Below are 15177 nucleotides of genomic sequence, written 5' to 3' on the forward strand. Positions count from 1 at the left end.
TTTAGCATCTTTAATCACTTCATTGGTGTTTTGAACTAGCTGGGTAAGTTCGCCAGTTAGCCTAGCTGGCTTCTTAAAAAGCTCTGCATATACAAATGATAGTAGAAGCAGCCACCTTCTCCCTGACTTGTGATTTACATCCCTTATCCAGCAATGAAGTCGGAGCTTTACTGCTCACTTTTAACATTTTTGGCAGCTCTTCCAGTCACCGGGTGGGAAAACGAACCATATCGATGTTAGCGCGTGGTTAGCTACCATGGCTAACAGTTATCTCTCTGTAGTTATCTTGGAGCTTTTCATCCACAACTAGGTTAAAATACTTCATTTTTCACAGTTTGTTTTATATATAGTGTTAACAGTTCACAGTAAATTTTTGTATACGACCTTTAGGAATCTGACAGATAAGTCATAGATGTCTTTGTACAAAAATGAAACACTTATTACCCGTATCTGCTACCATCTATCAGTCTTATGTCTGTGTGAGTTAAAGATGATTTGAGCTGACAGGAAAGGTTAGAGAGCACTCGGCAGTTTACCTGTGAGACGTCACAGATATTAATGATCTCTGTCATCGTCTTGAAAGAGATGGATGTGTTGGGTATTTGGCTGCACAGCCGCGTGGCAGAGCCCCACTCTGAACCCCCTCCCTCAAAGTTCGTCATGAAATATTAAGTGCAGTCATCTGCTGAGACGGTCGACTTAATTGTCACAGCCTAACACTTACCACATGTCTAAATAAAGGGAAGTGCTCTCCCCCTCCCAATTAATCTTCAATTAGGGGTTCTGCTCTGTGCCTCTGCTTTTGTGTCTGGCAGTCTCGGCTCAGCAGGTGGGGTGTAGCTGGTTCGTGCGTGCGTGCGTGTGTGTGTGTGTGAGGGGTTTTATGAGGATTATCAGGCTCTGAGGGGAAACAGGACAGTGATAACAGGATGCTTTCTGACACATATTCACATGACGACTGTCATGTGATCTCGCGACTATCACCTCCTGTCACATCGATTACATGGCAACACTTTGAACGCAGCCAATATAAAATCTTTAGAAGAAAGGAGCACGTTATGTTGACCCTTAGAAAGACATCGTTCCATGTGAGATGCAGAGGGACATGGGAGGCCTCAAGCTGAGTGATTTATCAGGGATTCTCGTGACTCTGGCAGGCTTTATATAACTACCAGCTGAGGGATGCACTTTCCCATGTTGTAAGAGGTCAGGAGGCCACCCTCTGAGCACTGTGGCAGTCGCTTTTCACACAAGAATTCCAGCCCACTGTTGGGGGGGGATCTAAGAGAGCATAAAAGGGGAGCGGAGAATCGTACAATACGCATCGCGTTAGCTCCTGGTGAACCCTCCGCCCATCTCTGCCCTCTGTGCCCAGTGGCTGCGCCCCCACGGGCCGCTCTCCCTGCACCTCTCCCTGTATCAACAGAACAAGCAGTGTCTCTGTGAGAGGCAGTCACCCCCGCCCCCCCACCACCACCCTGCCCTCTCTCATCCCTCTCCAGCCCCACCGTCGGTGTGCTGCAAACCAGAAGCCTGAGGCGCAGGGAGCGTGTGGGATGAAGGGATGAGAGAGAAGATCAAAGCAGGAAGCATGAAAAAGCTCAAAGCACACAAGCAAGAGGCACCTCTCTGACCTCCGCCACACACGCACACACACACACACACACACAGACACACACAGACTCTTCCTCCTGGCTAAGCAGAACGATTGGCGCCCACTCTGGCCTCTGGTTCCCCCTCATCCAGCAGCCGTGCAAAAAGGCAAAGAGGAGAGGGCACGTCGCTCAGGTCGTGTGAGCCTCTCAGCAGATGGTTGGGACCTGCTGGGAACCAGACCTGAAGTGACGCCTGTGGTGCACACACACATCACACGCAATTCTAGTTTATCTGTCCTTACAACAAACTTGAACATATCTCCATGTCATTCTTTTTTTCTTTTACATTGTTACCTTTTTGTTTTTCTTAAGGTCTAAAATGGATGTTGTTGAAAGGGTCATTGTGTGGAATTTTAGGGTAAAAAAAAAATCATAATTATGCTTTTATTAATTCATAAGTACCTGAAACTGAGAATTTTGCCGTTTGTTACTTGAAAATTAGCCCTTATATCGGCAGAGAAAGCAAATCCTCTTGTACAGAGCCCACAATTTCGCCCTGCCATGGACAAACCAAAAACGTTTGTGTTTTTAGCGGGAGGGTGAGATGAAGTGTGTTCAGTTGGTTGCAATCTGCAGCCACACCATTACATGCTACTAAATCCTGCACACTGGACCTGAGACTGCATGGCTGTTTACTGGTATTTGGAAGGCACTGTATTGTAAAAATCTGATGCAGTCCAAGAGATAGCATTAAAAAAACTTAAACAGAAGAAAAATCAAGACTCAAATGCATCAATCATACACATCTTTGGGTTTCTGGACAAGCCAGCAAGTGAAATTGATTAAATCATTTACATGGAGAATATGTTAGCATTACCCAGAATAGAAAATAAAGCTTAAGTTTAGAAGAAGGAAATACAATGAAATACATTCAAACAAGACCTGAGAGTAGATGTCATTAAATGTGTAGCTCCCTTTTTTATTTTGTGTTAATCATGAGGCACCGAATCATCTGCCAGGTTCTCACTTTGCAGCAAAGTTCCACAGTGGATGCTTGACCACAGTTTTACCTGCCGCCATACATACATAAAGACGTAGTTTAGGCTCATAACGAGCCCAGTCAGACTTGCGAACTCCCCCTTGGCCCTGAGGATCCTCTCTCCATTATTCATGAGTCCTCAGGTTGGACCCTGGGAACAAGCTGAGCGAGGCCCTGTGTCAATACGAAACACTGGCCGCCACAATGGGCTCTGCCTCCAACTACACTGTTGACAGACACCAACACAAAGGAGCTGAAAGGGGTCCCCCTCCGTTCTCACACAAGCTGAAGAATGAGTCAGTGTGCTGCCGCTCAGAGCTGTGTTTGTACAGTATATACAGCTTTTGTCCATGGCCACTGTTCTCCCATCAATGGGGTCTGAAGTGTTGATGAAATCCAGGAGGGAAGGCCTTCTCTGTGGCTGCCAACGAGAGTTCATGTTCATTAGATGGGCTCTGCGCCTGCTGGACGGCACCTGTATGTACGCAGAGCAACCCCGGGTGACAGAACAACAAGTAATCGGCTTATTGGATGGGTAAACAACATTCCATGATATATCACAGCCCACCCCTCCCTCTGTGTCTATCACGTCCTTACCGGCTGTCTGGAGCAAATGAATAATGAATGCGTTTTCTGCACCATGAAATCAAACATCGCAGCCATGTGACAGTCTCATTAAGGCCTTTCTGCGCCTACATACATTGATTCCAGTTTCATATTGACGGCTGATTTTGCATAATACATCAAGTGCACATCTGCCCCCGAAAAGGGTGGATGCACCTCAAAAGCGGTTAAAGTTATGCCCACTCTTATAAAAACGAGCAGGTTCTCTTGAAAAGCTAGAGACACTGGGACTGAATGTATGATGGCATGCAGAACCTGGTGCCAGACAAAATGTTTTCTTGTGCATTGAAGGGTGGTTAAAAAAAAAAGGGGGGGGGGACATTTCACTGCAGCCATATTTACTGTCAGCAGCTCTGTTATTTGTTAATTTATTATACAACTGGAAGAGGTTTGCTATTTTTGTCTGAACTATTTCCAGCTTATGGTGGCATAAATAAGTTATTACAAGGAGCTAAACAACTCGAATGCTTTTTTAATGGCACCGTTTAATCACAGAACAGAGTTGCATGCTCAAGGCTCGAGGCTCCTGTCCCGCGCTTATCATTCATTGACTTTATTAAGGTAGGGAATATACGGTTTAAGAAAAAAAAAACAGTCTTGCACCATTAACGCCAATAAACCTAACTACTTTCTTTTGTTTGAAGGCCTTCACCAACCGTTTCACAACTCCCAGGCAGTGAGAAATCACTTTCAAGTGATTTCATAGACCAACACTTTGATCCCAAACACCATCTGACAAGACTTTCTAGACTCAGATGTGACAGAATTGTGCGGTTGGAGGCGATCAGAGGCAGATGTAACAGCTCACTCCATTTTTATCCTCCGAGGAGATACAGTTTGTCACAGGGCACTCATCTGATCTAAATCTGATTTGCTCTGAGCATCTCCAATCATTTCTGTCTGAAGACTCTCCTCCACTTTGATCTCTTTGAGACGTTCAGTGCTAGCACCCGGGAGCTCTTATACATCAACTCAACAGACAAGCCATGTGAGAGAAAGACTACAAGATTTATGGCTGTTTTTTTCTTTTGATAGTTGAATGTTGATGAGCGAACTAATATCACCATCTAAGTTTTGTGCTGCACTGGGTTAGAGAGTGTGTGAAATGAATGAAATCTCATCTATTATGAAGTGGTGAGTCTGAACTTGCTGACCTGGTGTTGTCTTATTATACGAAAAACCTTTAATTAGATCAGGGGAGTGACTTAAGTAGCAGATCAAGAAGATAAACTTTTATGTAAGACCTGGTGTAACGTATTAATAAGACCAATGGAGGGGAGTTAAAAACAGACATTTTGGCACAAATCCACCCATATCTGAGTGTTATAATACAGGTTTTTTAGTCTACACTGCAAATCTAAGAACATTTCCACACATTACTATTTGCAATTCTCATTAAATGTCAAGCAGTTCAATTCTAAATGGATTGTACACACTGTCAGAAAGTTGAGGAATATACATGTGGAACAGATATAAGTACAACAATGATGAATGCTTAACCTAAATTTGATTTGGAGATTTGCTTTCAGCACTGTTTTTTTTTCCCAAACCGTTTAGAACGATTTTATTTGCTCTTCACAGGCGACATCTACTGTTCAAAACCAGTATTACATTCACTGAGAATAGGAAGGATGATGCTTGGTGGCACATGGTGAAGAGAACTGGAAAAGTTGAGTAAGTTTTAGACAAATAACTACACAAGAACTCAATTCCAATAAAAGTGTGCATTCTGCTATAAATGGGAAAGACATTAGAGCTCCATCTGAATGTGATAATAACTGTGAATGTCTTCTTCTTTTGTTCTACTATCCACTATGTCATCCTAGATAGATGATTTTCCAAGTCTACAGAATATTCAGATTTGTTTTCTATGTCGGTCAAAAGTAAACTTCAGTCCTTGTTTAAAGACAAAAGGTTCACCCCAAAATTTAAAAGTAGTCATTATCTACTCATCGCCACACCAAAAGAAAGGCAGATGAAGATTTGCAGTCGATGATTTCTGGAAATGATTTCTGGAGCTTTGCATTAAAACAGCATTTCAGCATTACAAAAGTAGATGGGGACTTGTATTAAAATGTAAACATACAACTGAAACTACATAAAATGGCTCCATACAGCCCGGTGTGCAATACTGCTTTTGGTTAAGCAGCTACTGTGACACCATTTGGCTTTAAAAAGGATGTTAATAATGTCTTTTCAAATCAATTTAGTGTCTTGGGCCTTCCAGAGACTTCAATTACCACAATGTGTGGACCCACTGAATTTTTCTTTAGTCCCCGTCTACATCAGTAGTTTAGGAGAATGCTGCAACTCTGTAACGCTGAAAAGCATGAACTGTAGTGACAGAGGTAAGACTATGCTCATACTTAGTTTGACACTGTCTGACATGTATGGAGGGGTCTATATTTGTTCTTTAACTTTCATTATATCATTACATTATTGCTCTTTGTTGTGTTTGCAGTGTCGTGAAAGCCTGTGCAGTGTGTGGACCTTTTGTTGTACGTAACGTAAGGGCTCGCTGGTGGTGACTGAACTACTCCTTGTAGAACTAGACAGCAGGATGGAGACGGATAACTTCAGAGCTTTCAATATTCTCCATGAGCAGCTTCACAGCCACACTTCCCAGCTCTCTCTCTCTCTCTCTCTCACACACACACACACACACACACACACACACACACACACACACACACACAAACAACACTGAACTTACTGATCAGGATGTATGAGGACTTGGACTAGGGTAACTGTGAGAAAATGAGGGAGGCACCTTCAACAGGTTATTGTAACTGCTTGTGTAAATATGCAAATAATAACAAGCAATTTAACTGAATACATTTAGGTTCATTCACGTACTTCTGTGAAATGTGATGCCTCTTAATCATGATGTCTTCTTTCGTTTACTGCTAATTATCTTGTGTGGCCTGCCCTCTTCCAGGTCACCATGGCGTGGAGGTCATGTGGCACCACTTGGCGATGCCTTGATGCAGTCGTCCCTCTGGATCCACACACTGTTCACTTCATATATAATTCACTTGTATCAGATATTCTGTCAGTGCTACTTGTAGGCTGTGATTTTGTTGTTCTGTTCAGTACTTGCGGCATATATTGCATGTCTGTCTGTCCTGGCGTCCTCAGTGTCTCCTCCTGAGGTTTCTTCCATCTTTGCAACTCCAATTTAACTTATTTAGAACCCTAAATATAGAAGAGTAGATTCATCACACACAACAATAACACATCATATGCATTTCAATTATCTTTTTAAATTCCATAAGAAAGCACAATAAACCTGGCTGCTGAAGATGTCTGTTGATGTTACAATTAAGGGAATAAATCCTGAAATAAGTCTTAATCTTTTTGAATCTTTCCCTGTGCAGGCGCGACATGCAGCCACACACTAAATCCCATCACGGCGATTGACGGCGGAGCTCCGTCCTCCAACCAAACTGAACGCCGAGGTCAGCAGACTGCAGCGATCAAACATATAATCAAAACATCTGATTTAAAGACCCGCCCCCTCTAATCCGCTCGTTTCCGTGGCAACGGCAGCACCGGCTCCTGATTGGCGTCGCCGCGTCGAGCACGTGTCCGAGCAGCCTTTAAATATGTAGTGCGGTCCGAGCGTCGGTGCCACCGCGCTTCACACGCCGGGACAGGAAACTGTGAGACATCTTCGTGTTGGTGCTGCAGACCCGAGCTTCATCCTCTTCATCATGGCCGAGCAGTTTGTTGGAAACTGGACTCTGACTTCCAGCGAGAACTTTGATGAATACATGAAGGCAATCGGTAAGATGATTTTTATGATTTATTATGAGGCAACAGGTTGATTTAAAGGTGGCACCTTCAGAATAAGATCAGTTGCAGCGTGCAGTAACATCATCCTCCTTCATTCTCCTCCTCCTTGTGTTGCAGGTGTGGGCTTCGCCACTCGGCAAATGGGCAACATGGCCAAACCCAACCTGGTGATCAGCGTGGAGGATGCTGGGCTCATCTCCATGAAGTCCGAGACTACTTTCAAGACCACAGAGATCAAGTTCAAACTGAACGAAGAATTCGACGAGACCACCGCAGACGGCCGAAAAACCAAGGTGGGGTGTTATCTTGCTTTGGCCTTTTCATAAACACTTTGTTTTCTGCAGTGCTTCTTACATGAATACTTTTTTTTTTTTTTTTCCTTTTTTCCCTCTTTTTAAGACCATCTTCACTTTAGACAATGGCAAACTCGTGCAGCTGCAGACGTGGGATGGAAAGAAGACGACACTAGAGCGAGAGATTCAGGATGGGAAACTATCAGCTGTGAGTAATCAAGTCGTTTTTTGGATTTCTTTTTAATATTTGCACTGAAGAAATGCAAAGATTTCTAAAATTTTGATCTTTGTCTCAACAGAAATGTATCATGGATGACGTTGTGGCAGTGAGGACCTATGAGAAGGCGGCTTAATTCCCTTTTGTGTTCAAAGTTGTTCAGCCTGGACCCACCTGTTTCATTTAAAAACACTCTAAATGCACTGAGCTATTGCCAAACTTGTCAATAAAGTCTGAACTGTGATACTAAAGTCTGAAACTTTGCATGAGTATAATTTAAGGTGCACACTGTCGTCTGATTTAACCTACTCGATGAACCCCTTTTTAAATTCATGGAAAAGACTGCAAAATGCTTTCACACATTCACAGCAGGAGATATGAAGCTTTGCTAAACTTGAATCAAAAATTGCAGAGTTGATGCTAAACACAAGCCAAACTATTTGCCTGAAATGGACAAGAACTTTAGTCACAACAGGGGGAAAACACTACCAAACAGACATAATTGTGCTCTATATTGTTTCAACTGGGCCACAATGCCTCTTCAGCATGCATGCTAAGGTTGGGACAACATTTAAATATAATGGCAAGAAGCCAGTTTACAAATCTAAGCAAGTCATTCTTCTGATCTTTATAAGCTGTTGGACATGTGGCTCTACAGAAGCCTTTTGTTCCAAGAGAAAGGAGCATGTCCTGATATCAGAGCAGCCCTCTTGTGACAGGGATGTGGGTGAATGGGGGGTGGAAAGGCCAAATCCCTGCTTGGGGTCAGAGCAGTGACCCCTCATTTGCGCCAGGCCTCTTGTCTTGGATGCACAGACGTGGAGATCAAGCAAGTGCACATAATTTGTTTTAATTAGGCTTCTTTGGGGCAGTAGGTTGAGGCCCAAATTCTCTGAAAGATTTCCAGGCTTTAGCGAGTGATTGTGAACCCCGGGTGGCGCTCAGGCAACAATGAGTGCTGACTAGTGAAAAGCTGATTTGTTGTCTTGAGTGCCACACTACATCAGGCCATGCCACGTGAACACACAAACGATTTAGATGTTGCACATATGGCATGAGAATCTTTTTTTTTCATAGAAAATAAGACTCCAGAGATAAGACCTTGGAGGACCTTCAGCTCCACCAAACTTGTTTTAGGTTACTGAATAACCTATTGTTAAGGATTAAGCTTACTTGGGGTGGTGTGAGCGCAGGCTTTACGAAGCAGACGTCCTTTGAAATGGCTTTACCCCTTTCAACACAAGCACACCATGAGCTGGTGAGTTTCTGAGAAACCGTTCTGGTAAGTCTTAGCTGCTTTGTTGGAAGGACCCAGTGGCCCCAACAGAGACTACATAATTAATTTCAGTTTTGTTGTGACTGAAAACAACATTTATCTTTTGCTTCTTCTGATTAATAGTTATCGATAACAATTAACAAACTGCATGAAAAGTTACAAGGACCTAAAGTGATGTCCTAAACTGCTCCAGTCTGACTGGTAACTGACAAGGTGGAGCTGCAATCAGTTCTTCTTCTTCTGTTTTTTTTCTTTCAAATACTAACCAACAATAATTTTCAAATCATACGCTAGTATTTTTGTCACCATAGTTGGAGCTGGCTTCTTTCAAACGAGACCCATTCTGGAGCCTTTTGCAGCGTGAAAGGTTACATAATGTGAACTTGAAGACCCCAATATACATCTCACTGCAGCTTCTATCTCACAGAAATGCTGCCCCCTTGCGGCTGAATCTTGTAACAACGGGCAAAGCTTGGACAGTACCACTGTATCCTAAAATAGGGGTGCTGCTGTCATATTTTGCCATGGACAGCAGTTTGGTGAAAATGTGTCTGTCTTTTAGAAAACACTTTTTACTTACCTTATAATAGAACTACTTCCCAACAATAATGTTGTCTGGACCAAAATGTTCGCCCTTACACGCATCTTGTCTTCGATTACCAGATGAAATCATCCGGAACGACGTCGTACGTGACGCCATCATCAAACATGGCTGACAAAGAAAACACAAACATGGAAGTCGACCAGGAAAAGAATAAACCCTTTACTAACAAAGTTGAGTCACTCGTTGACGAGGTGACCCAACGAACAGGCAACCAGAACGATGTCGAAAGCAAGAAAAGCGCCGGTGAAAGCCGCGCCACAGCGGAATACTGCGAGCAGCTGCAGGCGTGGATGTGGCAGTACTACACTGGATATGTCAACTGGCAGAGCTGGATGGCAGCGTCAGCCATGCCCTGCCCTTATTACTTACACCCAGCGGGGAGCACGTCGACGGTTCCGCTTGACATTAACTCCCACACCTGGTATAACGGCCCGTTTGGTCCTCCGTTGTCGTCGTACCTACCTGCCGTCACCTCCACGAGCAGCCGTGCAGGTGAAGCGGCTGGCGGGGCTGCAGTGACCGCTCAGCCGCAGCAGCTGCCGCAGGAGAATGGGAACGCACAGAGACCAGGTGAAGGCTGCTGGACTTACGATGACATTTTACTCTCCAGGTTGTTCAAATGTCTTGTCGGGGACAATCAATAGATTTTTTTTTTGATTTTTTTTTTTTTTTTTTAAATCTTGTATGAATCGCAGGGAGGGGTGCCTGAAAGTCTTACAGTCATCTCTAATAGGGCTGGGCCACACATCGATACATTATAACCTTAATATTTGCTTTATAACGATAAGGATATCGTTGTAGGAGACTGTATCGTTACGATGCAAACGTTGTCTTTTCCTGTTTTGAAAGGCTTCATTTTCACTTTAAATTACTCCTCATTATTTACAAGCTGATGATTTCACCTCAGACTCAAACAGTAATAGACTTTAAAAGAAGCGGCAACTAGTGTTCATCAGTGACACTGTGATATTTTGGTTTTGTGCAGTATATATCCTGATATGAACTGACTCCTGACTGATCACAAGGTTAATGCTTGTCAAGTGTTGCAATCTTAACGTTCAGCTTGAACACCGTGAAAACACACACACACACACACACACACACACACACACACACACACACCCACACACACACTGAAATCGCTGAAACATCGAAAATATGCCACTCTTGACAGTGCATGTTCTGAAATGTGAATATTTATGTTGCAGACTTATGCCGAAATAATTTAAAGTATTATTTCCCCTCATCAATCTACACCCAATCCACCATGATGACAAAGTGGAAACAGCATTTTAGATGTTTTTGCAACTGTAGTAAAAATGAAAAACTGAATATCACACTAACAGAAGTATTCATTACCTTCACCTAGCTGCAGCACCTTTTGCAGCTATTACAGCATAGCGTCTTCTTGGGTATTACGCGACAAGCTTTGCAATCTGGATTTGGGGATATTCTGCCATTCTTCTCTGCAGATCCTCTCAGGCTCTGTCAGGTTGGATGGGGATTGTCGATGGAGAACCATTTTCAGGTCTTGCCAGAGATGTTAAATTGGGTTCAAGTCACGGCTCTGGCTGGGCCACTCAGGGATATTCTCTTCTTCTTTTGTAGCCTTCACTAGATCTGTGCCACATCGCAATCCTGTCTTTGAGCTATGCAGGCAGTTCCTTCAACCTCATGGCTTAGTTTTTGCTCTGATATAAATTGTCAGTTGTGAGACCTTTATATAGTGTGTGCCTCTCCAAATCATATCCAATCAACAGGTGGAATGCAGTCAAGGCGGAGAAACATCTCAAAGATGACAAAGATGATCAAGAGAAATGGGAGGCACCAGAGCTAAATTTCAAGTGTCATAGCAAAGGGTCTAAATACTTATGTCAGTGTGATATTTCAGTTTTTCCTTTTGAATATATGTGCAAAAGTGTATGAAATTTTGTTTCACTTTTTCATTATGGTATATTGAGTGTAGATTGATGAAGGGAGAATGAATTTAAACGATTTTAGCATAAAGCTGCAACATGACAAAATGTCAAAAAATGTGTAGAGTACTGAACACTTTCTGAATGCATTGTATTGTGCATCCCAAGTGGCAACCATGGCTGTCTCACAATTTTCGACCACTATGAGCTGATACAGGGTCTTTTTTCCATAGTAGACAATTGACATGGATCTATAGCATCTATTCTATGCTCCATTCAACAACTTTATATTTTTGTATCTTAATATCCTTAAAAAGCACAAGTGGCTGTTTTAACATTTATGATATTCAGAATTTACAGTCTAGATATGAAAAATGCGATTGTGTATAGCTGATATTAAGAGCACAATACACATGAATGGCAGTGTGATGTTTGAAGTGACGTAATATGTCCTTGTGGATTTCTGTTAATGAGAATTATTTATAGGAAGAATGCCATTTTGGATATCTGCAATATAGATCCAGTTTAGCTATTGAATGTTAGAATGGATTACTATATGTAGCCTGGCTCCAAAATCTAAACCTCTTTTAAAACATAAATTCTAATCGATCACGAACGACATGGTCATCAGTCATGACTATAATGTTGGCTGGTCTGTTGTTTAATGTGCTTACTGTTGTTGTCTTTTTGCTATTTTTCACCAGGTCGGGAATATAGTATTCCTTCACCTCTCCAAAGACTCATGGCTGAGATGGTGGATTTCTTCATATTGTTTTTCATCAAAGCAACCATAATCATCAGTATTATGCACCTGAGTGGAATCAAGTGAGTTTATTTCATTTCCGTTGATGAAGGTTATAAGTCGTCCAGGTCATGGTGATTCCAAGACCTCTCATTGAAGATTTCTCTTCTGTGTTCTCATCAAGAGACTGAAATGAGTCCATTTTGCCTACGATACAGTACTTAGAAATATTTAATTTCTCTATGTAGTGGTGGTCAGGGCCTGTTTTTTTCCATCTCTTAAGAAAACTGAACTCTTACTGAAGAATCATAGATACACTGGAAAGAAAAATACAGAGAAACTCGATAGAAACACTCTTTGGAGAAACAAATGGACATCTTTTTAGAAACACGGAGACACTTTTTTGAGAAACATAGAGACGCGCTTTGGATTCAAATCACAGAAATTATTTCCTTTTCTTTTCAGGGATGTTTCCAAGTTCGCCATGCATTTCATAGTGGAGGAAATAGATGAGGACACATCGATGGAGGAGCTACAGAAAATGATGCTTGTTGCACTTGTGTACCGGATATTAGTGTGTTTTTATGAGGTGAGTTTTCTGCGTACATTGTCCAGATTATTAATCCAGGTAGCGTGAAACAAAAACAGTAGTCTCTTCCTTAAATGTCAGCTGTTTCTCTGTAAAGGTTGAAAACGTATCCATGCAGTTACAGCTCCTGTACCATCCTCCCTACAGATTGTGTGCATCTGGGGCGCAGGGGGAGCCACTCCAGGGAAGTTTCTCATTGGACTCAGAGTTGTTACTTGTGACTCATCGGTTCTGGTTCAGCCTAACAGGGTGCTTGTTGTGCCGGCAACTAATGTCTCTCTGTCTGCGTGAGTAGTCAGATTTAAAAGTTATCTCGCAACAGTTTCATAATGAATGCAGCTCACTTTGTCTCTGCTGTTTTCTATTGTAATCTCTGTGTCTGTCCCCCTTTACAGATCAACTGTACGAGCCTTGAACAAGAACTTTTCCATCGCCTTCTTTTTCCCGGCTTTCATCACACTTCTGTTCTTCCAGCACAACAGGACTGTGTATGACATGGTAGCTGGTACAATTGTTGTCAAGCGCTCCAGAGTCAGATGACGCAGAAGAGCGCAGAAGGGAATCCAACTGTAATGCTCAGCAGGCACCGTGTGATGTTTTTGTTAAAAATGCCTGCAGAACTTAAACATGGTCCTTTCCAGGTACCGTCAGAACACGCAGGAGTGTTTAGATGTTTGCAGAGTTTGATACCCATCAGTATGAACTGTTTCAGTTCCCTACAACTTGTGTTTGGTTTGTCTCAGACACGTACTGTATTTCTGCATGTATGTCTACATGCTGCTTTCAGAATCTGTCCCTGTGCCAAATTGATGTCTTCTTCCTGAAGACAGGAAAAATGACGGTACATGCTACTTTTCCAGTAATACTCCTTTCAGATCAAGAGCAAATGTCTTGTATCACTCAGTATTTAAGTCGCTAATCATGCATTTATGAGATTATACCTTTAGTATCTCTTTGTATTAAAAAAAATGTCTTAAGAGTTGTACGCTCAGACTTTTCATTTTAGGGTTGTTGACCTTAATCTCTGCAGCAGTGATGCACCATGCTCAGCCCTCTAAGCTGCTGAAGTACTTTGGTTTAAAGGCACATTTAAATGTATTGAAGGGAAATGTAAACTTGACTCAGATTGCTATTCCTCTACTCTGAACTCAGCATGTGTGTGACGGCGAAGTTAATGTATGACACCTTTTATGTGATTAACTGTTTTGTTTTGTTTTTTTTTGCATTGAAGGAGATTAAATGAAACCACTATTTCCCTGCATGTTTGAGATGTCTGTCTTTTAGCAGTTTGTCTGCTGATGAATCATTTCCACAGCAGATTCTAATTGAATTGCCTCATTATGTTTTTGTGAATTTCAGCATTAACTAATTAATAGTTCCATTACATTTACCTCATGTAATGGGTGCATGTATCAGTATATGTTGTAACTGGTACATTTTATGTTGTATGGCAGGGCTAAGTTAGGACAAAAATGTACATTCATACCCTAAAAGTATACTAGACAGAGGCTCAAATCAGCGACAAAGGACAAACCTGAATAAGTGAGTGGAGGAACACAATAAATGCAGCTTCCACAGTAAAAAAAGGAGATGGAAATCATATTCTCTTCCTTACAGTCACTAAATCTCAACCAAAAGCTAGCTCTGTTTCTACTTTTAAATCACTCAAAAATACACTTTTTCAGTATAACGTTCTCCATTTTTACTTGTTTCTAGTGATCGATAGCTCGCTTGTCATTATTACTCCATTACTCCATCAATTTTACTTGAACTTATCACCATCTGTTAAGGATTTAATTTTATTTCCTCCTTGTGTCTTTGTTAAGCACTTTGTAACCTGTTTTTTAAAAGTGCTATCTAATAAAGTTTTTATTGTTGTTTTGAGTATTATTATTATTATTATTATTAATATTATTATTATTATTATTATTGAAGCAAAATATAGCACAGCAAATCCATTTTTAAACAGTCTCCACCACCGATCATGTAGAATTCAAGCAAAGGTGCATTAAAGCTGCTCTGGGAGCTTGTGGTGCCTATAAGGGTTTTTCCATGTTATCACCCATTTGTAGTTTTCCTTGCGCTTTGTCCCAAATATCTTGCACTCAGTGACTACATTATGGGTCAGTTTGTAAAAGATGTTGGCCAAATTGCTCTCCTAATTGATATAGTCATTCATTTAACTGACGTCTCACACTTTAACCACTAGAAGTGCGAGAGATCATGCAAGACACAGTAACTCCTACTGGGCAATGTCCTCAACTTCCACAGTAAAGACTTGTGAATATATTCCACTCTGATTTCTCTGTCGATAGTTTTGTTTCCCCCCAGTTAAATACAGTATAATATTCATAATATAATCAATTGACCCTACAATATTGTCATTGCAGTCCGTTGATTCAGCATTATTTTCTCTGTTCTCATGTGCCCTTGAAATCCTTTAAAGTGTGAACGATTTAAGGAGAATAAATCAGAAAAGTAAAAACT

The 15177-nt window shown here is 41.7% G+C and overlaps 2 protein-coding genes and 1 long non-coding RNA gene across 6 annotated transcripts; 2 read left to right on the forward strand and 1 right to left on the reverse strand.

Annotated features, from left to right (window-relative positions):
- Positions 1–2553: 2553 nt before the first annotated feature.
- Positions 2554–6754, reverse strand: LOC119006766. 3 transcript variants are annotated; one of them, XR_005070885.1, is made up of 5 exons: positions 6548–6754; positions 6355–6453; positions 6115–6276; positions 5972–6005; positions 2554–3109 (listed from the first exon to the last, which is right to left on the reverse strand). It is a non-coding gene; the product is annotated as an uncharacterized LOC119006766 (long non-coding RNA). The 3 variants fall into 3 exon arrangements; XR_005070886.1 differs by lacking the exon at positions 5972–6005 and having other exon boundaries at positions 2554–3055; XR_005070884.1 differs by lacking the exon at positions 5972–6005.
- A 123-nt stretch (positions 6755–6877) lies between these two features.
- Positions 6878–7814, forward strand: fabp4b (fatty acid binding protein 4b). The gene is made up of 4 exons (XM_037075818.1): positions 6878–7044; positions 7171–7346; positions 7453–7554; positions 7646–7814. Exons 1-4 carry the CDS (start codon positions 6972–6974, stop codon positions 7697–7699), a joined length of 405 nt encoding a protein of 134 aa, XP_036931713.1. The 5' UTR covers positions 6878–6971; the 3' UTR covers positions 7700–7814.
- Positions 7815–8613: 799 nt separating this feature from the next.
- Positions 8614–13866, forward strand: LOC119006825 (protein FAM8A1-like). Of its 2 annotated transcripts, none has more exons than XM_037075952.1 (6): positions 8614–8821; positions 9503–10013; positions 12064–12184; positions 12567–12690; positions 12838–12977; positions 13086–13866. In XM_037075952.1, exons 1-6 carry the CDS (start codon positions 8783–8785, stop codon positions 13228–13230), a joined length of 1080 nt encoding a protein of 359 aa, XP_036931847.1. In that variant the 5' UTR covers positions 8614–8782; the 3' UTR covers positions 13231–13866. The 2 variants fall into 2 exon arrangements, with proteins under 2 accessions (XP_036931847.1, XP_036931848.1); XM_037075953.1 differs by lacking the exon at positions 8614–8821 and adding an exon at positions 9043–9052.
- Positions 13867–15177: the final 1311 nt, after the last annotated feature.

This window comes from Acanthopagrus latus, chromosome 17 (genome assembly GCF_904848185.1).
Source record: "Acanthopagrus latus isolate v.2019 chromosome 17, fAcaLat1.1, whole genome shotgun sequence".
Classification (NCBI taxonomy): Eukaryota; Metazoa; Chordata; class Actinopteri; order Spariformes; family Sparidae; genus Acanthopagrus; species Acanthopagrus latus.

Bases quoted from the DNA above. Each gene is read 5' to 3' on its own strand.
- fabp4b (XM_037075818.1), top strand. From the start codon at position 6,972: ATGGCCGAGCAGTTTGTTGGAAACTGGACTCTGACTTCCAGCGAGAAC. The intron at 7,045-7,170 runs GTAAGATGATTT...CTTGTGTTGCAG, and splicing joins TGAATACATGAAGGCAATCG to GTGTGGGCTTCGCCACTCGG. The intron at 7,347-7,452 runs GTGGGGTGTTAT...CCTCTTTTTAAG, and splicing joins CAGACGGCCGAAAAACCAAG to ACCATCTTCACTTTAGACAA.
- LOC119006825 (XM_037075952.1), top strand. From the start codon at position 8,783: ATGGCTTTACCCCTTTCAACACAAGCACACCATGAGCTG. The intron at 8,822-9,502 runs GTGAGTTTCTGA...TTCGATTACCAG, and splicing joins CACAAGCACACCATGAGCTG to ATGAAATCATCCGGAACGAC. The intron at 10,014-12,063 runs GTGAAGGCTGCT...ATTTTTCACCAG, and splicing joins TGGGAACGCACAGAGACCAG to GTCGGGAATATAGTATTCCT.